General features: G+C 42.5%; 1 protein-coding gene across 1 annotated transcript in view; it reads right to left on the reverse strand.

The window, feature by feature from the left end:
- The window catches only part of aif1l.L (allograft inflammatory factor 1-like L homeolog), a 47632-nt gene extending 26337 nt beyond the window's left edge, over nucleotides 1-21295 (reverse strand). Inside the window, 3 exon segments of the mRNA NM_001092679.1 lie at nucleotides 119-185; nucleotides 20842-20903; nucleotides 21174-21295. Coding sequence (NP_001086148.1) covers nucleotides 119-185; nucleotides 20842-20903; nucleotides 21174-21198 — 154 coding nt within the window. The 5' untranslated portion in view covers nucleotides 21199-21295.
- Nucleotides 21296-22976: the final 1681 nt, after the last annotated feature.

The raw sequence follows: 22976 nt of genomic DNA on the forward strand, positions 1-22976 counted from the left end.
AAGTGACCACGTCTCACCCGAGGAACAGCACCATAGTTACCATTACCATTACCAAAGCACAGGTCAGGATACTGGGAATTCTTCCTGGAAGACACGAGCAAGGGAAGGGCGCACTTACTTTTAAAGGACATCAGTTTTTTATCCAAGTCCTCGTCATCCTTGTATTTTTCATCTTTAAGGAACTCCTGGGAAAGGAGAAAAGCACGATTATGATTTTACTGTTAAAGAATGCAGAAATGCAACAGAGAGGATGGTCGTTTTCTTTACTGATCCTTATGAGTAGGCTTTGCCTTTAATATATTTGCCCACAAGGACGTAACTAGATGTTACTGGGCCCTACAGCAAATTCATTTTGGGGCCCCATAATATTGGTAAGTTGACCTATTGTACCAAGGTATGTGACAGTTGCTCATTAATGTTGGCCTTTCTGGGCCCCTTATACTCCTGGGACCCTGTTTACCCATAAAAGAGCAGTATAATATGAGCACATGCAACATAAGGGGCCATATAATCTCATAAGGGCCTATTTAGCTGCCTGACCACCTTGACAATTTTCCCAGTTCTACCCATATCCACCCAACTACTGCCCCTTTACCAGGGTGCCATGCCCTTTTGGACAGTGGGCAGAGGCCCTGCATGTGCCAATATGAGGGTATAGCTTGCTGTGTGCAAAGCACATTCCTTCTCTATAGTATAGGGTTGTCCTATCTGATTAATACAGCCTTTCTGTGAACCTGTCAAATGCTACCTACTAACTGGTGGCGCCCTTCTCTTGCTGCCAGTGGGAAAGGCTAGTTACCGACTAAACTGTCGACGAGCGGTACTGCAGGTGACACTTTTCTACAAACAAACGAATAGACCTTATTCAACTTGAAGATGTTTCCGTGCCGCTGACCAACAATTACTATAACTTTTATTTTCAATCGGCTGAAATATGGGGAATCGGAATGTTTATGTCATCCATTGTTCCCAAGCCTAAACAGGATTGCATATTGTCTGTCTGGTCTTTCTCTCGGGGCCACATTGGCACTTACACACACACAGAGCCCTCTCTTGTTTTGCCTGCCTGGCTAATTGTATAATCCGGCTATTTGCTGCCTCCCTTCTCGAGCCCTTGTTGCAAGAGAAAGGTGCCCCTGGAGGGGGCCAGTGTGGGAATATCAGCCTGGCCTTAGATCACACTTGTCTGTCAATAGACAAGATATATCCACCCCCCCCCAATTTGGCTCCCCTGCAGCAGCTGAATCGCTGTTTTAACCTTTTAGCTGCAGTGTGTTTTGAAGGCTGAAAGTACTGCATCGTTTTACATGGACTTGCTCCTGTAACACAAACTTTTTCGTATATCTTTTTCTGCACAGTAAAAAAGTATACTTCTAAAGACTGGCAGGTCGGTGGCCAACAGGGGCCCCCCATCACTACCACAACCCCCCGCCTCAGAAGCAGGGTGGGCTAAAAACGGGTATTAGTTTGGACTGGCGGGACCCACCGGGTTTCTACCCGATGTCCAACTCTGCTTCTAAGCAACTTTCTCCTAATACATTCATTACATTTGTTTCATTATTTATACGGATATTTGTAAATGGGATTGCTATTGAAAGTAGTATCTGTTTATTTTCTGGTTTATTATCTGGTTCTGACCCTTGACCGAGTGTAGCAGAAGTCAGATTTCCCCCAGGTCTGTTAAGGTGGCCAGATCTACTCATTTGACGAGGAATTTGGGCTGGGCTAATGCTCTCTCATCCAATGGAATATACAAACCTGTCTGATATCTACCAGCCAGATATCAGTTGGGCAGGCCCTTTGTAGGGCCCCATAGCATCAGAGTAAACCTTGTTTTCTGCCTGATGTTTCTGACCACCCCTAAGCTTAGCTGCTCAACAGCAGCCCAGAGCCTACTGAGCATGTGCAGTGCCACTGACACACAAATAGGGTTGCCATCTTTAATAAAAAAATTTACCAGCCGGTAGGGGGGCGGCAACAAAAAGGGGTGGGCTGTGATGTAAAAGGGGCGGAGCCATGCACAGTGACACAAAAGGGGCGGAGCAACATACATGATGGACAGAAACCTGAAAAAAAAAGAAAGTACTAAGCAAATTGGGCCAAGCGCTTTTTCTTAAGGGTATTACAAATTACTGGCAAATTCTTTGCCGGTAAATTTCTAATACCGGCCCTGGCCTTGGCAGGTGTTTTACCGGCTAGGCCGGTAAAATACCGGCCCCGGCCTTGGCAGGTGTTTTACCGGCTAGGCCGGTAAAATACCGGCCGGGTGGCAACCCTACACAAAAAAGATGACCTAACAAGATCCAAAATGGGGAACGGTTTAATTGCAACTTTGAGGGCCAGGATAATTACTAGAGCATTTCTAACCACATAATTTTTATGGGTTTACTTTTTCTTTGTGTGTGCCATCCTCAAAGTGCAATTATTCCATAATATCCCGCTTTTGATTGTTCTCATTTCTGATTTTATAGATGCCAAATTAGCTCTGAAGCATGCTGTCCCTTAAGCTAGCCATTTGTTCCTAATATTACCCAATTTACCGAGGTTTTGTTTCTACTTCCTTTGCTAGTGTTCTTATATTGGAGAAAAGTCGCCTACGCACTGTCCATATCATAATGACACACGTCTTGCCGGCAATGCCTAAAAGCACAGTTTTGCTACAAAAAAAATAATAAAATAAAGACAAGTAAGTTTTCTCCTTAAAAAGTATTGACAATAGAATCTTGAACCCTGTAAAGCCTCCTCTCTGCAGCAGAAAAACCCATGTAAGATTTATCCCGACATCCTATTAGGCTTGCGCCAGCCTTCCTTTCACCAGGCGTACCTGCTGCATGATAAAAAAGCCCATAAAACGCCGCAAAAGGAAATAGTTCTACTCCTCGGGAATCCGAAAAAATTCAGACTAAAAATAATAGGCGAATGTGTCAGGCTGGGGGTAGTGGCAGCATTCGTGTTATTTATAGAATTTAGCCAATCTTGCCTTATAAGTGGAAGATTATAACAGGACTGGGGATTTTTTTTTTTTTCTGCCCCGGATCAGTTGATTGGTTCATGGCAAGAGAGAGGAGATAACTACTGAGAGATAAGGCTTATAGGCTGTCTGGATAATGCTACTTTAGGTAGTAATCTGTGCAGTTTAGAAGGCGTTGAGCTGGGGAGGGGTGCAAACACTCCTAGCAACAATAAAGATGAGGATCACACTGTTGTTTAAAGGGGAACTTCAACCAACAAATTGATTTCTGCCTAATGAAACTTTTACGCAGCTTCGCGATATCCATTCATTCCACATTCACATATACAGGTATTGGACCTATTATCCAGAATGCTCGGGACCTGGGGTTTTCCGGATAACGGATCTTTCTAGAATTTGGCTCTTCATACCTTAAGTCTACTATAAAATCATGTAAACATTAAATGAACCCAATAGACTGGTTTTGCTTCCAATAAGGATTAATTATATCTTAGTTGGGATCAAGTACAAGCTACTGTTTTATTATTAGGGTAAAGTCACACTGGTCGATTCGGGGGGAGATTTAGTTGCCTCGTTTTTGCAGCGACTAATCTCCCCAAACGCCTTCCCTCACTCTTGCGCTGGCTAATATGAAAAATTGCCAGCGCTAAGCACACGTGGCGATTAGTTTTCCGAAGTCGCCCGAAGTTGCCTCACGAGGAAACTTCAGGCGACTTCGGAAAAACGAATTGCCGCGTGTGCTTAGCGCCGGCAATTTTTTATTTTAGCCAGCGCAAGAGTGAGGGAAGGCATTCGTGGAGATTGTTCGCCAGGCGTGAGGGAAGGCATCCTGACGACGGTTCAGAGAGAACCGAAACGCGTTGATGTGGGATAGTTTATAAAACTCCTATTTCATGATACCCGTGAGTGCTCCTAACTACATTTATTTATTTATATATATATATATATATATATATATATATATATATATATATATATATATATATATATATGTATATATATATATATATATATAGTGAATAAAGTACCCCTCTTGTAAAATATAAGGATATTATAAGTTACCGAGGAGTTTCATGACCATATAAAAACACGAGGCCGAAGTGCTTAACACTACTCACCGTTTATAACTGATGACATCACTACTCACCGTTTATAAGGATATAATTTACAAGATATTCATGGCTTTTGTGTATTATATATATATATATATATATATATATATATATATATATATATATATATATAATATATATATATGAAAATTAATTTCTTCAGTGTTACTGCTTTCAGACACTTTGCCGTTATATTCATTATTCTCCTGGCGGCCACACTAAAATGGACTCATTTTTGTGCACCTGTTGATGGTATTGTGATACTAAAGTCTATCGTTAGTATAGATATGGGTATATATAATTTATGTGAAAGTATGTAGAGTTGTGTGTATGGATCCTGGGTTTCATTGGAGTGGTTGAACTTGATGGACTTTGTCTTTTTTCAACCCAATTTAACTATGTAACAGGGCTCACCCCCCACAAGGGCAGGGTCGGACTGGGCCGGCGGGGCTCTGGGAAGAAACCCGGTGGGACTCTGGCTCTTGTGGTCCCTGCCGGCCCAGATCTGCACCCTGCCGAATCTCCCTGATGCATCTCCCTGCTACGACCTCCCTTTATCGGGCAAGTCATGGCAAATACAAAGTGCCCACATGTGCAGTGCGGCGGGGGGGCCCGGCTCAGCAGGGGACCCAGAGGGGGGGGCCCTGCAACTGCAGCCCGGTGGGCCCTGGGCCCCTAGTCCAACCCTGCACAAGGGGCCCTAATTATTAGCCCACCGGTCACCTGGGCTCCATTGATAGACAAGTAAAATGCCCCTATCATTCCTATTCATGCCCCTGGCCACTCCCCAGTTAAACTCAAACCACACCCATGGCCCACCGAGAACCCGCCCACTTGCCATACAAGGAACGCCCCTTTAGAAATCAAAGAACCACGCTATTCCATCTCGGGGACCCTTGACTACGTGTACGTGCCGGAAGTGTAACGCTCCCCACTCTGAAAGTGCCATTTGCAACAATTTGCCCGAAGATTGTGCGGTGCCCAATTCATGAAGCATTCATTTTGATACATTGCATTCAATTGAGCTGGATGCAACTATGCACATAGCTGGAATGATGCTGAGTTGTGAGGAAATGTGCTGCATTTGGGGGACGGCACAGTGAATTGCAGCACTTTACTTTACGCACTGCACCTTCTTCTTTGCCTCCTGCTGGTATGTCAAAAATGCAGCCTTTGGGGATCTGTCTGTCTCTCAGCCGACTTGCTGGCAGTGGGATCAAACGCTTCTCTGAATGTCCCCAACAGAGGAGGGTTTTCATTGCATTGAGCAACAGCCAAACCCAGCATCCTCCTTAACCAATGGCAGTTAAAGAATATTGGGAGGTGTAGTTCGGCAGCAGAGCTCCAGACTGCGCTGAGTTATTTATCACAGTGTGAAAGTGGCATAAAAATGGCCTCTTGTCATAGAGATAAGAACTACAGAAAATATAGCCTCCAGTAATAGTACCTGTCCCTCAATAACTTATAAGGGTGTTCAAAGTCCCCCCCTCAAAGTTTATTTAGAAAAACAGAGCACATTCAGTGCAGCTCTACAGAGGTATGCTGATGTTTAAACAAATTGAGTTAGCACAAGGGTATATTGTACTGGGAAAATAGTCTATTTAATTCAGAGGGCATATGGAAACCATATTAAAGTCATTCCCTACACAATATTCCAGAGCAGTATCCCAGGACAAACTCTTTGTTTAATACCCCAGAACACAACTCAGAATAGATATGGTGCCAATTTCATGTTTTATACTCCTGATCCTGAACACACAACAAAATAGACGCAATGGTGATTATCCTACCTTGTGTTCTGGGGTATCATACATGGAATTGGCACTGTATTTATCTGCTGTGTGTTCTGGGGTATTATACATGGAATTGGCACTGTATTTATCTGCTGTGTGTTCTGGGGTATCATACATGGAATTGGCACTGTATTTATCTGCTGTGTGTTCTGGGGGTATTACATGGAATTGCACTGTATTTATCCTGCCATGTTTTCTGGGTATTATACATGGAATTGTCACTATATTTATCCTGCTGTGTGTTCCAGTTATTAAACATGGAATTGGCACTGTATTTATCCTGCTGTGTGTTCTGGGTATTATACATGGAATTGGCACTGTATTTATCCTGCTATGTGTTCTGGGGTATTATACATGGAATTGGCACTGTATTTATCCTGTGTGTTCTGGGGTATTATACATGGAATTGGCACTGTATTTATCTGCTGTGTGTTCTGGGTATTATACATGGAATTGGCACTGTATTTATCCTGCTATGTGTTCTGGGGTATTATACATGGAATTGGCACTGTATTTATCCTGCTGTGTGTTCTGGGTATTATACATGGAATTGGCACTGTATTTATCCTGCTATGTGTTCTGGGTACTATTATTGGATTGGCACTGAATTTTATCCTGCTGGTGTTCTGGGGTATTAACATGGAATTGGCACTGTATTTATCCTGCTGTGTGTTCTGGGTATTATACATGGAATTGGGCACTGTATTTATCCTGCTGTGTGTTCTGGGGTATTATACATGGAATTGGCCTGTATTTATCCTGCTGTGTGTTCTGGGGTATTATACATGGAAATTGGCTTCTGTATTTATCCTGCTGTGTGTTCTGGGGTATTATACATGGAATTGGCTCTGTATTTATCCTGCTGTGTGTTCTGGGGTATTATACATGGAATTGGCACTGTATTTATCCTGCTGTGTGTTCTGGGGTATTATACATGGAATTGGCACTGTATTTATCCTGCTGTGTGTTCTGGGGTATTATACATGGAATTGGCACTGTATTTATCCTGCTGTGTGTTCTGGGGTATTATACATGGAATTGGCACTGTATTTATCTGCTGTGTGTTCTGGGGTATTATACATGGAATTGGCACTGTATTTATCTGCTGTGTGTTCTGGGGTATTATACATGGAATTGGCTCTGTATTTATCTGCTGTGTGTTCTGGGGTATTATACATGCGGACATTGGGGGGGGGGGCACTGTATTTATCCTGCTGTGTGTTCTGGGGTATTATACATGGAATTGGTACTGTATTTATCTGCTGTGTGTTCTGGGGTATTATACATGGAATTGGTACTGTATTTATCTGCTGTGTGTTCTGGGGTATTATACATGGAATTGGCACTGTATTTATCCTGCTGTGTGTTCTGGGGTATTATACATGGAATTGGCACTGTATTTATCTGCTGTGTGTTCTGGGGTATTATACATGGAATTGGCCCAATATTTATCCTGCTGTGTGTTCTGGGGTATTATACATGGAGTTGGCTCTGTATTTATCCTGCCGTGTGTTCTGGGTTTATAATGATGACATTTGCCACTGGATACTATGACAGAATCTGCATATTCCCAAAATAACAACTCTTGAAACAATGTAGCAACTGCTGCATTGTTTTAGGAGTTAGAACCAGCAGTGCAGAGGATATAAACAACCAGCCAGACACTGCTTTTAATAGCAATTACATTTACTAATAACAGTGAAACCAGTGAAAATGTGAAAGTGCCGACGCAGAAGTTCATTGTTTATTGTAACACTGGCATCCTTATAAATCATCCCTAATCTGAAGGGCAGTCGGCTCCCGGGTGGAATCCTATGCGTTGTTCTTGCACCGCAGGAGCCTGATCCGACATGTACAGCCTTTTAACGTTTCAATTCACTCAACGCCAGGGCCAAATTAAGATTATAAATGTGGGTTGTTGACTTACATTGCAACACAGTTTGACTCCTCGCCGGCCTGAGCTCGTTAGTGGAATGGTATAATTATTATTGTAATCGCCTGTGATTAACGTTCCGGCGTTGTGCTAATCGGGCAGAAGTGAAATATGCCAATTATTTCTAATTGTGCTTTTTTTATTTACTTTTTGTGTTCTGTTTGTGTTACATTGAATATAAATATAACGCGCATTACTGTCCCTGCAGGGTGAATAGGTGTTGAGTATTGCGTTTTCAGTTGCAACATAAGATATTAGAGGGGCACAAGAGGCCTCCGCAGAAGAGCAATCATTCGGGTAACCCCACCACATGGTCACAGGGTTTGCTCTCCATTAGTTATATGCACTGGGACTATGTGCAGGCACCATCAGCGGGGTACAGGGGGGCACATGAGGAGTGAATGTGTGGTGCGCAGTTATGAAAGGGGCAGGGCTTGCAGGAGAGGATTGTGCAGAATTGTGGTGTGGTCAATAAGAACAGTGTCAAATGAGGGACATGGAGAGCACTACTTACACTCTTCAGGTGTTGTTGGATGCGGTGGTGCTATTCTTTAGACGTACGGCCCCGTTAACACTTAACACAAAATATTCGCAGGAAAGGCAAGCACTTCACCACTTCTTGCTGTGCAACAAATCCTTTATTTTAAGGCAGTTTTGACATTTCAAGTGCAGAACAACGTTTCGGGGGGCGAGGAAGGGAGGTGCAAACTCCCCGAAATGTTGTTCTGCACTTGAAATGGCAAAACTGCCTTAAAATAAAGGATTCATTGCACAGCAAGAAGTGGTGAAGTGCTTGCCTTTCCTGCGAATATGTCGCTAAGAACAGGACATGGCCATGCATGCGTGAGGCATTATCTGGCCCTGGAGAACCATTCTACTTCTTAACAGGGCCCATCATCCTGGGTGCTCTGGTGACTGATGGGCTAACAAGTGGGGCCCATTGTGGGGGCTCAGTTGACGTAGTAATGAAGGGTCCCCATGATTACTTGTGGCAACTCTCTGCAGGGCTTTAACATAGGGAAAGGGCCAGTTACTTCCCTCCGAACAGGTATATACAGGGTCAGACTTGGGGTTACCATCTCAGGACCTCCCAGGTAATACCCGACGTTGCAACTCTCTTCTTTCTCCACCCCCTGCTCGTAACTCGTAAAGGGTCAGGGAGATTAGTCACCCGGCATCAAATCTCATTTTATTTGGGGCGACTACACTCCCGAATTGCCTCCTGCCGGCTAGAATGGAAATCGCCGGCGGGATGGTACATGGAGCGCTTCGTTTTCTGTAGTCGCCTGAAGTTTCCTCGTGCGGCAACTTTGGGCGACTTCGGAAAACTAAGTACTCCGAGTGCCATCCCGCCGGCGATTTACATTCTATCCGGCGGGAGCCAATTCGGGGACATTTAAGCTAAAGGCAAAAGTTATTTGTTAAAAAGGTGTTTGTTAAGAAGAATTGATACTAACCCATATGATTTCCATTTTAATTACTATCTATGAGGATATCTCTATCTTGGGGAGACAGTCAAGAATACATTATACTTCCCATAAACCTCTGAGACAATTCCAGGTGCTTAATTCAGATTCCAGTTGAAACGGCAGATCTTGTGACATAAACATTAACCAAGTAGATAAAGTGTCCCAGCCAAGGTTACACAGATCTGAGAGCAGGTCATTCCTATTTAAACTCCCCGGTATTTCCTCCTAATAAAGCACTTCGGGTGAATATTAAGTGCCAAAAAAAAGTAGCAAAGAAACATAGGAAATATATAAATTTATAAAATTTATATAAATTATAAATTTCATTCTAAGCCATTTTTCAGCCCACGTTCATTACAGGCTTTCATACAAAAGTTATTTGTAACCGTCACTGTCTCTTGAAACAATGTAGCAGAAACCAGCCTCGCTTTTATATTATAAATATGTTAATTATGCCCGTGTAACAATACAGGAATAACTCGAATGCCGATCAGATTCCTCTCGTTGTGACGGGGATACGTTTGAGCCGAGTCACCGAAGGGAATAACACGGGCTGGATGTGTTTAACGTGAGCTGTCTCTTTAGTCACCACATTTTGACACGTTCGACCAATTATATAACAATTTTATTCTTGCAGGAAGAGACATTAGACGGTTTTGAGGAAGGGCTGGATACCTTTTTAGCGAGTAAGAAAATGCCAAGATAATGGGGCTTGATGCAATTGGGTGTTTAATTGTGATGCATGGGTCTGGCATTTTCAGACCTGCCTTTGTCACTTCTCAACCTGGGTGAAACTTGGCCCAGTTTCTATGGAGATGTGACAGACGTGATATAAAAATTTTGCTTGAAACCTGCCCCTTGATGTTTTATATAATTATAAGGATATTAGAAGTCGCTGAGGGGTTCTGTGACCATATAAAGGCACAAGGCTGCAGGCTGAGTTATACAGGGAACTCTGAGTATCACTCATGTATTATAAGGGATAATGTACCCCCTACTGTAAATGATAAGGATATTAGAAGTCACTGAGGGGTTGTTCTGTGACCATATAAAGGCACAAGGCTGCAGGCTGAGTTATACAGGGAACTCTGAGTATCACTCATGTATTATAAGGGATAATGTACCCCCTACTGTAAATGATAAGGATATTAGAAGTCACTGAGGGGTTGTTCTATGACCATATAAAGGCACAAGGCTGCAGGCTGAGTTATACAGGGAACTCTGAGTATCACTCATGTATTATAAGGGATAATGTACCCCCTACTGTAAATGATAAGGATATTAGAAGTCACTGAGGGGTTGTTCTGTGACCATATAAAGGCACAAGGCTGCAGGCTGAGTTATACAGATAACTCTGAGTATCAATCATGTATTATAAGGGATAATGTACCCCCTACTGTAAATGATAAGGATATTAGAAGTCACTGAGGGGTTGTTCTGTGACCATATAAAGGCACAAGGCTGCAGGCTGAGTTATACAGGAACTCAGAGTATCACTCATGTATTATAAGGGATAATGTACCCCCTACTTTAAATTATAAGGATATTAGAAGTCACTGAGGGGTTGTTCTGTGACCATATAAAGGCACAAGACTGCAGGCTGAATTATACAGGGAACCCTGAGTATCACTCATGTATTATAAGGGATAATGTACCCCCTACTGTAAATGATAAGGATATTAGAAGTCACTGAGGGGTTGTTCTGTGACCATATAAAGGCACAAGACTGCAGGCTGAATTATACAGGGAACCCTGAGTATCACTCATGTATTATAATGTGAGGGCCCTGGTCTGCTTTCTCTACAGGGGGGCCCATGGGTGACTTGTGACACAAGCAAAATTGATTTCCGTCACATTTTTACCTGCTAAAAAAAAATGTGTGTGGGTCCTGGTCTCCCAAAGTTACACCCCTGCACAAGGTTGCAGGCTAAGTTGTATTATACAGGTAATGGAATGCCAAGGTGACTTCTAATATCATATATATATATATATATATATATATATATATGTGTGTGTGTGAGTTCCCACTAGCCCTCAGATACATGTATGTAGATGTCGTAGGCAAACGAACAACTAAAGAGATTCAGACAAGTGTCCTAACTCGCCCTTTTATCTCATTTACGTTAATTGAGCATATTACATATTAGTAAGGCCGTGACACCCAATGAGAGAGATTAGAAGATCAACCTTCTGCGCTTTATTAAAGCTGAGACAAGTGAAGAAAACAAATAATCTACAGAGACGCTTATTAACCCTTATTTGTAGAAAAGCCACTCGTCCAAGTTTTCAAATGCCAGCGGATTGCTCCAAATTTAGTGAAATATTGAAAGTAGATTTAGAAATTGACACGAGAAAAGCCTTTGTCTTGGTTACGGACTATAGGGTGACATGGATAAAATCATGAATTTAAACTAGGGATGCACCGAATCCAGGATTCGGTTCGGGATTCGACCTTTTTTAACAGTATTCGGATTTGACCGAATCCTTGTGACCGAATCCTAATTCGCATATGAAAAGTAATGGTGGGTAGGGAAATCCGTGACTTGTGTCACGAAAGAAGAATTTTTTCCACTTTTTCCTTTCCTGCCCCTAATTTGCATATGCAAATTCAGATTCGGTATTCGGCCGAATTTTTTACTAAGGATTCGGGGATTCGGACGAATCCCAAATAGTGGATTTGGTGCATCCCTAATTTATACCAGGGATGTTAAGTATGGATAAAGATAATATAGTTACACTGTTTCTCCTTTTTGTTGGCGCTAATAATACAAGTATCTATCGTACCACAATCTGTGGACGTGGGGTGGGAGACAAGGCGACCGATATCCGTAAAAAGCCTTGGATATCGGTCGTCTTGTCGATCAGGCAGGACTGAAATTTTTGAAGGTGCCCAAACATCGTAACCTTAATGCTGAATAAACCTTAAGAATTATTTTTGTTTCTTCCTTTATATCTGACGATTCAGCTCTTAACGTTAGTAGAGTGGACGAAAGATCTGTGTATATATCGTGTATGGCCCCTTTAAGAGTGAAAGTATAGCCAGGCTTAAAGGGGAAATCAACGCAAATACTGTTTTGTAATTTTAAGCACCTTTTTCATTGCACATTTTCAATGGATTTAAACATATCTGCATATGTACATATCTTCGCCCGAAAGCAATGTTTGTTTATCCCTTTCTGTTACTCTCGAAACAATGTAGGAATCGTCCGAATCCCAAATTCGAGAGAAGTGCAATCACGGCTAAAAATCCATTGTCTGTGGCTGGTCACACACAACCTCTTCACCTCCCATGGCCCTTCTATTGTGTTGTAATCCCTTTAGAAGACAGCAGAAGAGATCTGACATGGCAGTCCAGGGTGAGGTGATGTCCCTGGGGCCTGAGCCAGCAAAATGGAGCAGTAAAGCTTCCACTCCGTGACTAATACATTGTTTTGCTGGTCATCATAAAAGAATGCCGGCATAGGTATTCCCTTGTACTAAACGCAATTATTTGTTTTTTTTCTGAAAACTACTCTGACAAAACCCGCATGGGCTTTTTCCCCTTATTTATTTGTACATTCAGGATCGGACTGGCCTGGCGGTACACCGGGAAAAAACCCGGTGGGCCCCCTTCTGGCCAGACCCCCTTTCCCGATCTCCTGGCCCTACAAAAAAAAATTTGTGGCCGCTCCTTTTGCACATGCGGACGGCTCCTTTTGCACATGCGCATCATCGCAGTAAGGGGTCCGGATGGGGGCCCTAAACAGGAGTCCCGGTGGGCCGCAGTCCGACCCTAAATACATTTTCCTGTGCAGGAAAAACCTAAAAAATTCGTATTGTACAAATGTTTTGGATTTTCCAGACAAAAACCAGACTTTTTTCAGATTTTTGCCCGAAAACCATGAAATTTTTGGATTATTGCACCAAACTCAACGCAGATCAAGATATCTTCCCGACTTCTCCCAACGATTTACATGCAACCTTGGCAGTTCTGAGATGCTGAATTTTCGGATTCTGACTCTTTTCTATACTCGGGGTATAATAAATCCCCAAAAATTGTTTTTTTTTCACTAACAATTCGGATTTTATAGAAAAAAACATGAATTTTTTCGGGTTTTTAGCCCCTTAGTGTTTTGTTGCCCACTCACTAAAAAAGCTGACAATCATGCCATATACCAATGGCTCTTTGTAGGACAAGATATTTAGAACTTCCAAAGAATTTACCCTAGTTTATTGCTCCTTGCCTAGAAGGTGCCACTCCATTGTTGTGTTTGTTTTGTGATCATGTACATGACAAGGGTGCAGTAAAGACACAACCTCAGTGGAGCGCACAAGAGCGGATTCATTGTGAAAACAATCACACCCACTTGTTTTTATAGATATTGTTGTTATGTTATAGGCAAAGTATACACTGGAAGTGGGAATTAGATTCTACTTATTTTCTTGTAAGCAGAGGTTAAAGTGTGTGGTAATGATTTACTATATGCCCACAACATTCCTCCTCTGTGTGTTTGGATTTACAATTTTACATCCCCTGATTTTAAGTTTTCCGTCATTTTACATTGTTGTTTTCTGGTCCCCTCTATATATTTTGCATAATACATAATTACATTTTTTTCTGGATTTTACACTATTTTTTTTCTGGTCCCCTACAAAATGTAAAATGGGGGGTTCTACTGTATATCTATGGGGGCTGCCATATTGTTTCACTTTATTGATATCAGGACAGTCACTCAGCCATATTAACCAATGCCATATTTAACACTTGAACACTAGTCTTCCATCTTATGAAGACTTTTCTTGTCTTGGCATACTAGTCCCAGCATTTGAAAAATAGAAAGAGGGACAAAAACATCTGCCGAGCTAAGCCCGTTTTATGGCCACACCCCCTAAATACCACTTCCATTTGACAAAATTTGGCAGGCTATAGAAAGTTTAAACCCAGTCACAGTTTCCCCAAGACACCTGCGTATCTTAAGTAGTTACAATTGTATCTTTGCTTAACTTAAATGTAACAAATGTATCTAAGTGCAGCTACTGAGTATTCTGGGCTCTCTGCCAAAAGCCTCTTATTTAATTACATTTCAGAACTTTTGTATCTTTTTCTGATTGTTCAGTGCAGGAAACCAAAGAGAAAGTTGAGACATTTCAGTAACAGTCCGGGACTAAGGGATGAGCTGTCGAATTTGGGACTGTCCCGTTAAAAAGGGGACAGTTGGCAGTAGTGATGTGAGGGCTGGCCCAAAACCCGCAGGTTCTGGCCGGCTCCTGCACAAAATTTTCAGGTCGGGGCAGGTCTGGGTTGAACTCTTCTCCTGCTCTCCCTGGACCCTATATTTATAGACTTGCCCCTGCCCAATCCCTTTTGTGATGTCACTGTGGGGCCTGGGTCTATAAATAGAGGGGGAACATGGGCCGGACCAGGTCCAAATTGGTAGGGGTGGGTGCAGGTCAAGAATTTCTCAAGCCCACACCCTTGGGCCCTGACAGGCTGCTGAAATAACTACAAAAGACATACATACAAATGTTCTTCCTTAATACAACAAAATACATCTCAGAAATCATTTGAGACCCATATCCATTAGTCTGTCTCATCAATATCAACCTTTTTGACCTCTAGTCTCTGGATATCTTTGAAACCTATTCCACCTGCAGGGTCTTCACCAGTAGAACATAACGAAAGACCATAAAGAAAGACCAATTTCCTCCTCATCTAGAGACTTCCAATGACCCTCAAGACTCCATTCTCCTTTTACATCCTTTCCTACACCTTTTCTTCCCCATATAAAAAAAAAGATTCTGTTACAGAAACCTCAAAACTTTCCTCCAAAATTGCTTTTTCTTTCACCAACTTTTTATCCAACGTACCTTCTCTATATTCTTGTCATTTTTAATGACCTCTCTCTTCTCTTTATCATCATCACAATGTCTACTCTTCATTGCCTTCTCTTATTTTGTATAAAACAGTGGGTTTACAAACTGTTAGTCTGATCTACCTGGGGGGGTGAGTAATGTCAGGGGTCCTTGACCTGAAGGCCAATAAGAGTGAGAATTGAGGAGAACGGCCCTTTGCTTGCGTTTGATATTTGGGGTGAATATGTGTTTGCTGTTCTAGAATTTGGTGAAATTTGGGCTGATATACAGGTACGGGACCTGTTATCCAGAATGCTCTGGACCTGGGTTTTTCCGGATAATGGATCTTTCTGTAATTTGGATCTTCATGCCTTAATGTAAACATTAAACAAACCCAGTAGACTGACTTTGCTTCCAATAAGGATTAATTATATCTTAGTTGGGATCAAGTACAAGCTACTGTTTTATAACTACAGAGAGAAAGGAAATCGTTTTTAAAAATTTGGATTATTTGGATAAAATGGAGTCTGTGGGAGACGGACTTTCCGTAATTCGGAGCTTTTTGGATAATGGGTTTCCAGATAACGAATACCATACTTGTAATAGATCTGCACTATCATGAGCTTAGTAGGGACTCTAACGAAAGGTTGCAAATTACAACTTGTTATATCGCTTGTTATTATGCTTCAAACATTCGCCCGATGCTCATTTTTTTAGCTTCACAGCTGATTGCAAAGTGTCTAATGGAGCCACACCTGTAACAAAACACAAAGCGCTTTCCTTCACTATTAAAAATGAACAGGGTATTTATAATATTAAGTTAAACCTGAGTTTTCTAACCACAAAGCCAGAAACCTTCCTCATCATATAATTTTGCTAGAAGAGCCAAAACAACTGACTGTCTTTCAAGGGGTACAGACTGATGCTGATACTGGTAATGTCTTGGTTAGCCCTTCCTAGTCATAAAAGCCTTTCTTTATTCATACTTTCTCCAGAATTCCTCCAGTCCCTGCAAAAGCTTCAAACTTATATCAAACTCAAACTCAGGTGATAATAACAAATAACATCCCCTGGATTAAAGCCTAATGATTGGTTAATAAGGTTCTTTGGCACACGCCACCTATCTAGATCTTTCCCTTTTCTCACCAGCTACTTCAGTTTAGCCACTTTCCTCCTCTATATATGTGATAGTTATCAGTTTTGAAACAAACTTCCTTCCCACTCATTTTCAGCATATGTAAGGCGGTTTGGTAAGTAGAAGCAGGCAGGTTTGTAGGGGGGAACAGCCATTGTAAGAAATAATAATGATTTCCTCTGAAAACCAGTGCTCTCATTTCTCCTCATTGGTCTCAGGACATGCAAACAGATATTAAAGGGATTTAGGGCAGAGACACACGCTCAGATTCGGGGAGATTAGTCGCCCAGCGACAAATCTCCTCTTCTCTGCAGCGACTAATCTCCCCAAACTGCCTCCTGCCGGCTAGAATCTAAATCACGGCAGGATGGCACTTGGAGCGCTTCGTTTTCCAAAGTCGCCCGGTTTCGACGTGAGGCAACCTCGGACAACAAAGCGATCCGAGTGCCATCCCGCTGGCGACTTAGATTCTATCCGGCAGGAGGCAGTTCAGGGAGATTAGTCGCCTAATGGTTAAGCTGAGCTCAGGAGAGGTGGTTAGGAGAAAAAATAGGTTTAGACAGAGTTTATATGGGAACCAGCAATGCTCTCTCTTCATTGCCTCACGAGGAAACTTCTGGCGACTTCGGAAAACAAAGCGCTCTGAGTGCCATCCCGCTGGCGGGAGGCAGTTTGGGGAGACTAGTCGTCCCGAAGAAGAGGTGATTTATCGCCGGGTGACTAAATCTCCCCGAATCTGAGCCCTTTTATTCTAATTCTTTTCAGCTTTCAAATGGGGGTCACTGACCCCATCTAAAAAACAAATACTCTGTAAAGCTACATATGTTTTGTTATTGCTACTTTTTATTATTCATTTTTCTCTCCTATTCCTATCCCAGTCTATTATTCATATCAGTGCATGGTTGCTAGGGGAATTGGGACTAAAACTGCAGACTGGAGAGCTGCTGAATAGAAAGCTAAATAACTCGAAAAATATAAAAAAAATGAAAGACCAATTGCAAATTGTCTCATAATAACTCCCTACATCATACTAAAAGTTAATTTAAAGATGAACCCCCACCGAGTAACGCCAATAGACGTCAAACCCTTATTCCTCCTGCAGTCACATGGTCAACCGTATTAACAGGCCAGACACCACATCCCTGTTATTTGCACCCCAGTTGTTGTTAGCCCCTTCCATTAAAAAGCATTGTAACCCACCTTGATATATCCCAGTATAACAGGAGAATATAGGGAGGAACCGGGGTTAACCAAGGTGCAACTCACTTTGGGGACATCTCTTTTGCTCTATCTATTAAGACTCATCGGGGCTCATTATTCCCAGCAATAACAGTCTGAAGCATATTCAAGGGTAGATCTAACTGCTGTATGATCTGATATACTCTGTGCTTATGTAACAGGAGATGGATCAGACAGCAAGCATTCTGACCGTATTAAAGGGCCATGGGAAAATAAAGCAGCTTCTCAAATAGAGACTGGGACAATCGGTGGTTACTGCCGTGAATGGGATTAAAGGCATTGTCTCCTTATTTGTAGTTTTGTAACAGACAGGAGCCGACGCATATACAGAACTGCCAGACGTTCAGAGAAAATCAAACAAAATACAATGTGTTTTTTTTCACGCTAAAGAAGTTCATGTGCTGAAAGGCTACACAGGAAACTATCCCAGCTGGCTTTAGGAGAAGCACATAAATAGAAGTACAGAGACCAGGGAAGGACAGTTAGATTTAGTTTGCAAAGGCTACCAATAGAAGAATATATATATATACCCCACAAGATCAAGCCACAATCTCAGTTGATCTCAGACATTAGATACAGGTTTATAGTTCATGGTGGGTCAGGCTGGGTCCAGATTGGGAGAAGGTGGGTTAGGGCAAGCGTCAACCAATGCATCACTGTTGGCAGAATTCAGAGATTGGCCGAGAGAAACTGGTGCCCAAGGCAAGTAAGTAGCTTTTGCCACCTGCCCCCCCCCCACAAACTAGCCCTCCCATCCACCTGCCAAAACAACCCCCCTTCTGCTTGTTACCCTGAACCCCCTACTCACCACCCAAACTCATTCACCTGCAGGCTGCTCCTACTCACTGTTTAACTTAAAAATAAGTCAGGGCCAACTCAAGGCAGCAAGTGCGTGTATCATGCAGTATATATATATATATATATTTTTTTTTTTTTTTTTTTTTAGAATTGCGCCCTTGCAGTTTTCCCTTGGCAACTGCCTTTTCTCTCTACCCCTAGTTCAATGGTACGTTCAATTGTAGATAAAAAGAAAAGCATAGTGAACTGAATCAATGTTTGTGCTTGGGTGTCCATTAGAAAATGAGGCCTATATTGTGTAGGAAATACTTTTAAATACATACATTAGGCATTTAGTCTTTCATACCCAGAGGGAGTGTGACCTTGAACAAACTCGGCATAACAAAGTCAATTTAAAGGCACACTATGCCACGGCACTGGCATTTTAAAGATACAGCCTGGCTTGCTTATATCACTCCTTTTCCATAGAGGGAGGCCAGTGTTTGGGTTTGAGTGTAGCATAAAATAAGATGGCAAACAGAGCAACCAATCATTTTTCTTGTGCCCATGCCCATACAATAGAGCTGCATATCCCCCAGCTTTGTATAGGCAATGGCATATGGAAAACTTTAGGGTGGCTACCTTATTTAACTCTTGAATTGACATAAGCTTCTCCTGACTCTTGCACCTGATACAGCATTTTATTGGATGCTGACATATATCCTGTCCCTTTAATTCCCCGGCGCTCATAAAGAAATAAAGTCACAGGTTTCACATGGACCTGACCTGAGAAGCGGCACTAAAAAAAAAAGAGAAGTTGCCTATCAGGGAATAGGAAATGTATATGTTTAGCAGTGTCTTCACACGCACACGTTGGGGAGAGAGAAGCAGAAAAATGATACAGAAAAATACCATAAAATCCCGTGGATAAAAGGAGTTGAGTAAGGTAATAAAGGAATAAAGTCTGAGAGAGAGAGAGATATTATTACACTGTGCTGAATTGTGCAGTGCCAGGGATTCGGGAAATGTTCACTTCTAAAGGGCTTTTCCCTTGCTACTTATTCCCTTGATACTGCTTCATTCACTTGTTTAAAGGAACACTGGATAAATAAATAATCTGGTTGACAAGGCAAAATGAGGCAGTAATGGGCAATTAGTAGCCCTCCATATGTTGTCAAACTCCAAGTCCTAGCCTTTGGCTACAATCACAGTCATCAATCTTTTAGTTACACTACGCAAGATACTCCATAGCAGCTGTGATATTTACTCTCCAGTGTTTGTGCATTAGCAGCCAGCACTTGTCTTATACAGCAGGGTTTGATAATGTGATCTAAATCAAGGTTACAGATATATATATATAGAAAGATTTGGGTAACAATCACCCTGCTATAGTTCCAGGGGTACCCAGGGCACAAATAAACACTCACCCCAAATCTCCCCCTAACTGACCTTCAGACTGGTCCCCCTTAGCTCATAACAAGGTTACAGATATATAGAAACATTGGGGTAACAGTCACCCTGCTATAGTTCCAGGGGTACCCAGGGCACAAATAAACACTCACCCCAAATCTCCCCTAACTGACCTTCAGACTGGGCCCCCCTTAGCTCATAACAAGGTTACAGATATATAGAAACATTGGGGTAACAGTCACCCTGCTATAGTTCCAGGGGTACCCAGGGTACAAATAAACACTCACTCCAAATCTCCCCCTAACTGGCCTTCAGACTGGGCCCCCTTAGCTCATAACAAGGTTACAGATATATAGAAACATTGGGGTAACAGTCACCCTGCTATAGTTCCAGGGGTACCCAGGGCACAAATAAGCACTCACCCCAAATCTCCCCCTAACTGGCCTTCAGACTGGTCCCCCTTAGCTCATAACAAGGTTACAGATATATATAAACATCGGGGTAACAGTCACCCTGCTATAGTTCCAGGGGTACCCAGGGTACAAATAATCACTCACCCCAAATCTCCCCCTAACTGACCTTCAGACTGGGCCCCCTTAGCTCATAAACAAGGTTACAGATATATAGAAACATTGGGGTAACAGTCACCCTGCTATAGTTCCAGGGGTACCCAGGGTACAAATAAACACTCACCCCAAATCTCCCCCTAACTGACCTTCAGACTGGGCCCCCTTAGCTCATAACAAGGTTACAGATATATAGAAACATTGGGGTAACAGTCACCCTGCTATAGTTCCAGGGGTACCCAGGGTACAAATAAACACTCACCCCAAATCTCCCCCTAACTGGCCTTCAGACTGGGCCCCCTTAGCTCATAACAAGGTTACAGATATATAGAAACATTGGGGTGTCACCCTGCTATAGTTCCAGGGGTACCCAGGGCACAAATAAACACTCACCCCAAATCTCACCCTCATTTGTTTTCAGCACCCACCCCTTGCCTTTCCATTACACTAGCTGAGGACCCTGTGATCCAGATGATCAATACAAGTTTCCCGGCACTTGGAATAAAGCAGTACAAGTTACACAAGTTATCCTTTAACTGTACACGGCCAAACAACTTATGAAGTGCGCCCCTTTGTGAACCCCCGTGTAGTGTTATCGTCTCACCTTGTTCACCTCCTCCAGTCTGTGCTCCTGCTGCGCCTTTTGGATCACGAAAGCTTTGCCACCTAGAAAAACCCAAAACTAAGTGAAAAAAAAAAGTACAAAGACGAGGTGTCGTTGCAAATCAAATATTTTGCCATGAATAAAACATCTTTGTCGTGTTTGTAACGGTTAAAAGGAATTGTGATCAAAGCAGACAGGGTGCCAGAACAGGTCCCTGAAGTAGCTTACAATTGAATTCTCTAGACAAATAATAAGAAACACTGTTACTCAGAGTTTTGTAGTTGGAGTGGTTAGAGGGGTAACGGGAAAGCTTTGCCAGGCAGCAGATTTACCTTGTTTAATGTTATTGGAAGACATGCTGAGATGGCTGTGACTGAGGGTGGCTCCGAGAGATTAGCCCCAGAGCTGAGAGAGGCAGGAGCTGCTGTCTCCTTACTGCCGAACAGATGTCTCTGCAACTCTCTACTCTCTGGTGTGTCTTAAGCAGCCCAGCCCTGCCCAAATAGCTCAGCCCTTATTTTATCTTAATCAGTTAAATCATTTTACTCCCTTGGCAATAGTGTTATGCCCCCTGCTGGCACGCAGGAGATTGCATCCTTTTCTAACCCCAGCTGCTATGATTTATTATTCTGTATTTATATAGAAGAGATTATACATCATTGCAATGAGTCCTTGCCCTAGTGAATTTACAATCTAAGGTCCCTACCACATTCCCATCAGTCTCTGTCCCGGTGAGCTTACAATCTAAGGACCCTATCACATACCCATCAGTCCCTGCCCCGTGAGCTTGCAATCTAATGTCCCTATCACATTGCCATCAATCCTTCTCCCATTGAGTTTACAACCTACGGCCCATATCATATTCCGATCAATCCCTGCCCCAGTGAGTTTACAATCTAAGGTCCTTATCACATTCCCATCAGTCCCTGTCCCAGTGAGATTACGATCTAAGGTCCCTTTCACATTCCCATCAGCCCCTGCCCTAGTGAGTTTACAATCTAAGGTCCCTATCACATTCCCATCAGTCTCTGTCCCATTGAGCTTACAATCTAAGGTCCCTATCACATCCCCATCAGTCCCTGTCCCAGTGAGCTTACAATCTAAGGTCCCTTTCACATTCCCATCAGCCCCTGCCCTAGTGAGTTTACAATCTAAGGTCCCTATCACATTCCCATCAGTCTCTGTCCCATTGAGCTTACAATCTAAGGTCCCTATCACATCCCCATCAGTCCCTGTCCCAGTGAGCTTACAATCTAAGGTCCCTTTCACATTCCTATCAGCCCCTGCCCTAGTGAGTTTACAATCTAAGGTCCCTATCACATTCCCATCAGTCTCTGTCCCATTGAGCTTACAATCTAAGGTCCCTATCACATCCCCATCAGTCCCTGTCCCAGTGAGCTTACAATCTAAGGTCCCTTTCACATTCCCATCAGCCCCTGCCCCTCTGAGGTTACAATCTAAGGTCCCTATCACATCCCCATCAGTCCCTGTCCCAGTGAGCTTACAATCTAAGGTCCCTTTCACATTCCCATCAGCCCCTTCCCCTCTGAGGTTACAATCTAAGGACCCTATCACATACCCATCAGTTCCTGCCCCAGTGATAAAAAAAATAAGGCCAATTGAGTTGCTTAGAATTAGTCATTCTAAAACATACTACCTGTTTTCTTAAAGGTGAACCATCCCTTTAACCTGCCTATAAATGTTGGAGGAAAGTCACCCAGACCATACAACCAACTTACAAATAGTGCATTGGCTGGAATCAAACCTAGGACCCCATTGATTCAAAGGTAGCATCAGTGTGCTCCCTTCTGATATATAGATGAAAGATGGGAGTTAGCTGATAAAAAAAATTCTGAAAGGGACTTCATGAGTTTTATAATATATAATATGTCATGTTTATTTACCATCAATTTATTTATTTTTAAATGTTCAAGTAAAGCACATCAAACTGTCCAGAAAATATATCTGTGCTTGTTCATGGGTTTTATAGATGATATACTGTTTATGATGAGAGCAAAACTTTTATGCTTTCCATAAACTGCATCGAAATGTTGCCCTCTGGTGACCAGAGCGATGTCAGAAATGGTAGAAAGCCATTCATTTCTAGTTCCGAGTTTCTCAGATATGGCAGAAGC

The sequence above is a fragment of the Xenopus laevis genome, chromosome 8L (genome assembly GCF_017654675.1).
Source record: "Xenopus laevis strain J_2021 chromosome 8L, Xenopus_laevis_v10.1, whole genome shotgun sequence".
Lineage (NCBI taxonomy): Eukaryota > Metazoa > Chordata > Amphibia > Anura > Pipidae > Xenopus > Xenopus laevis.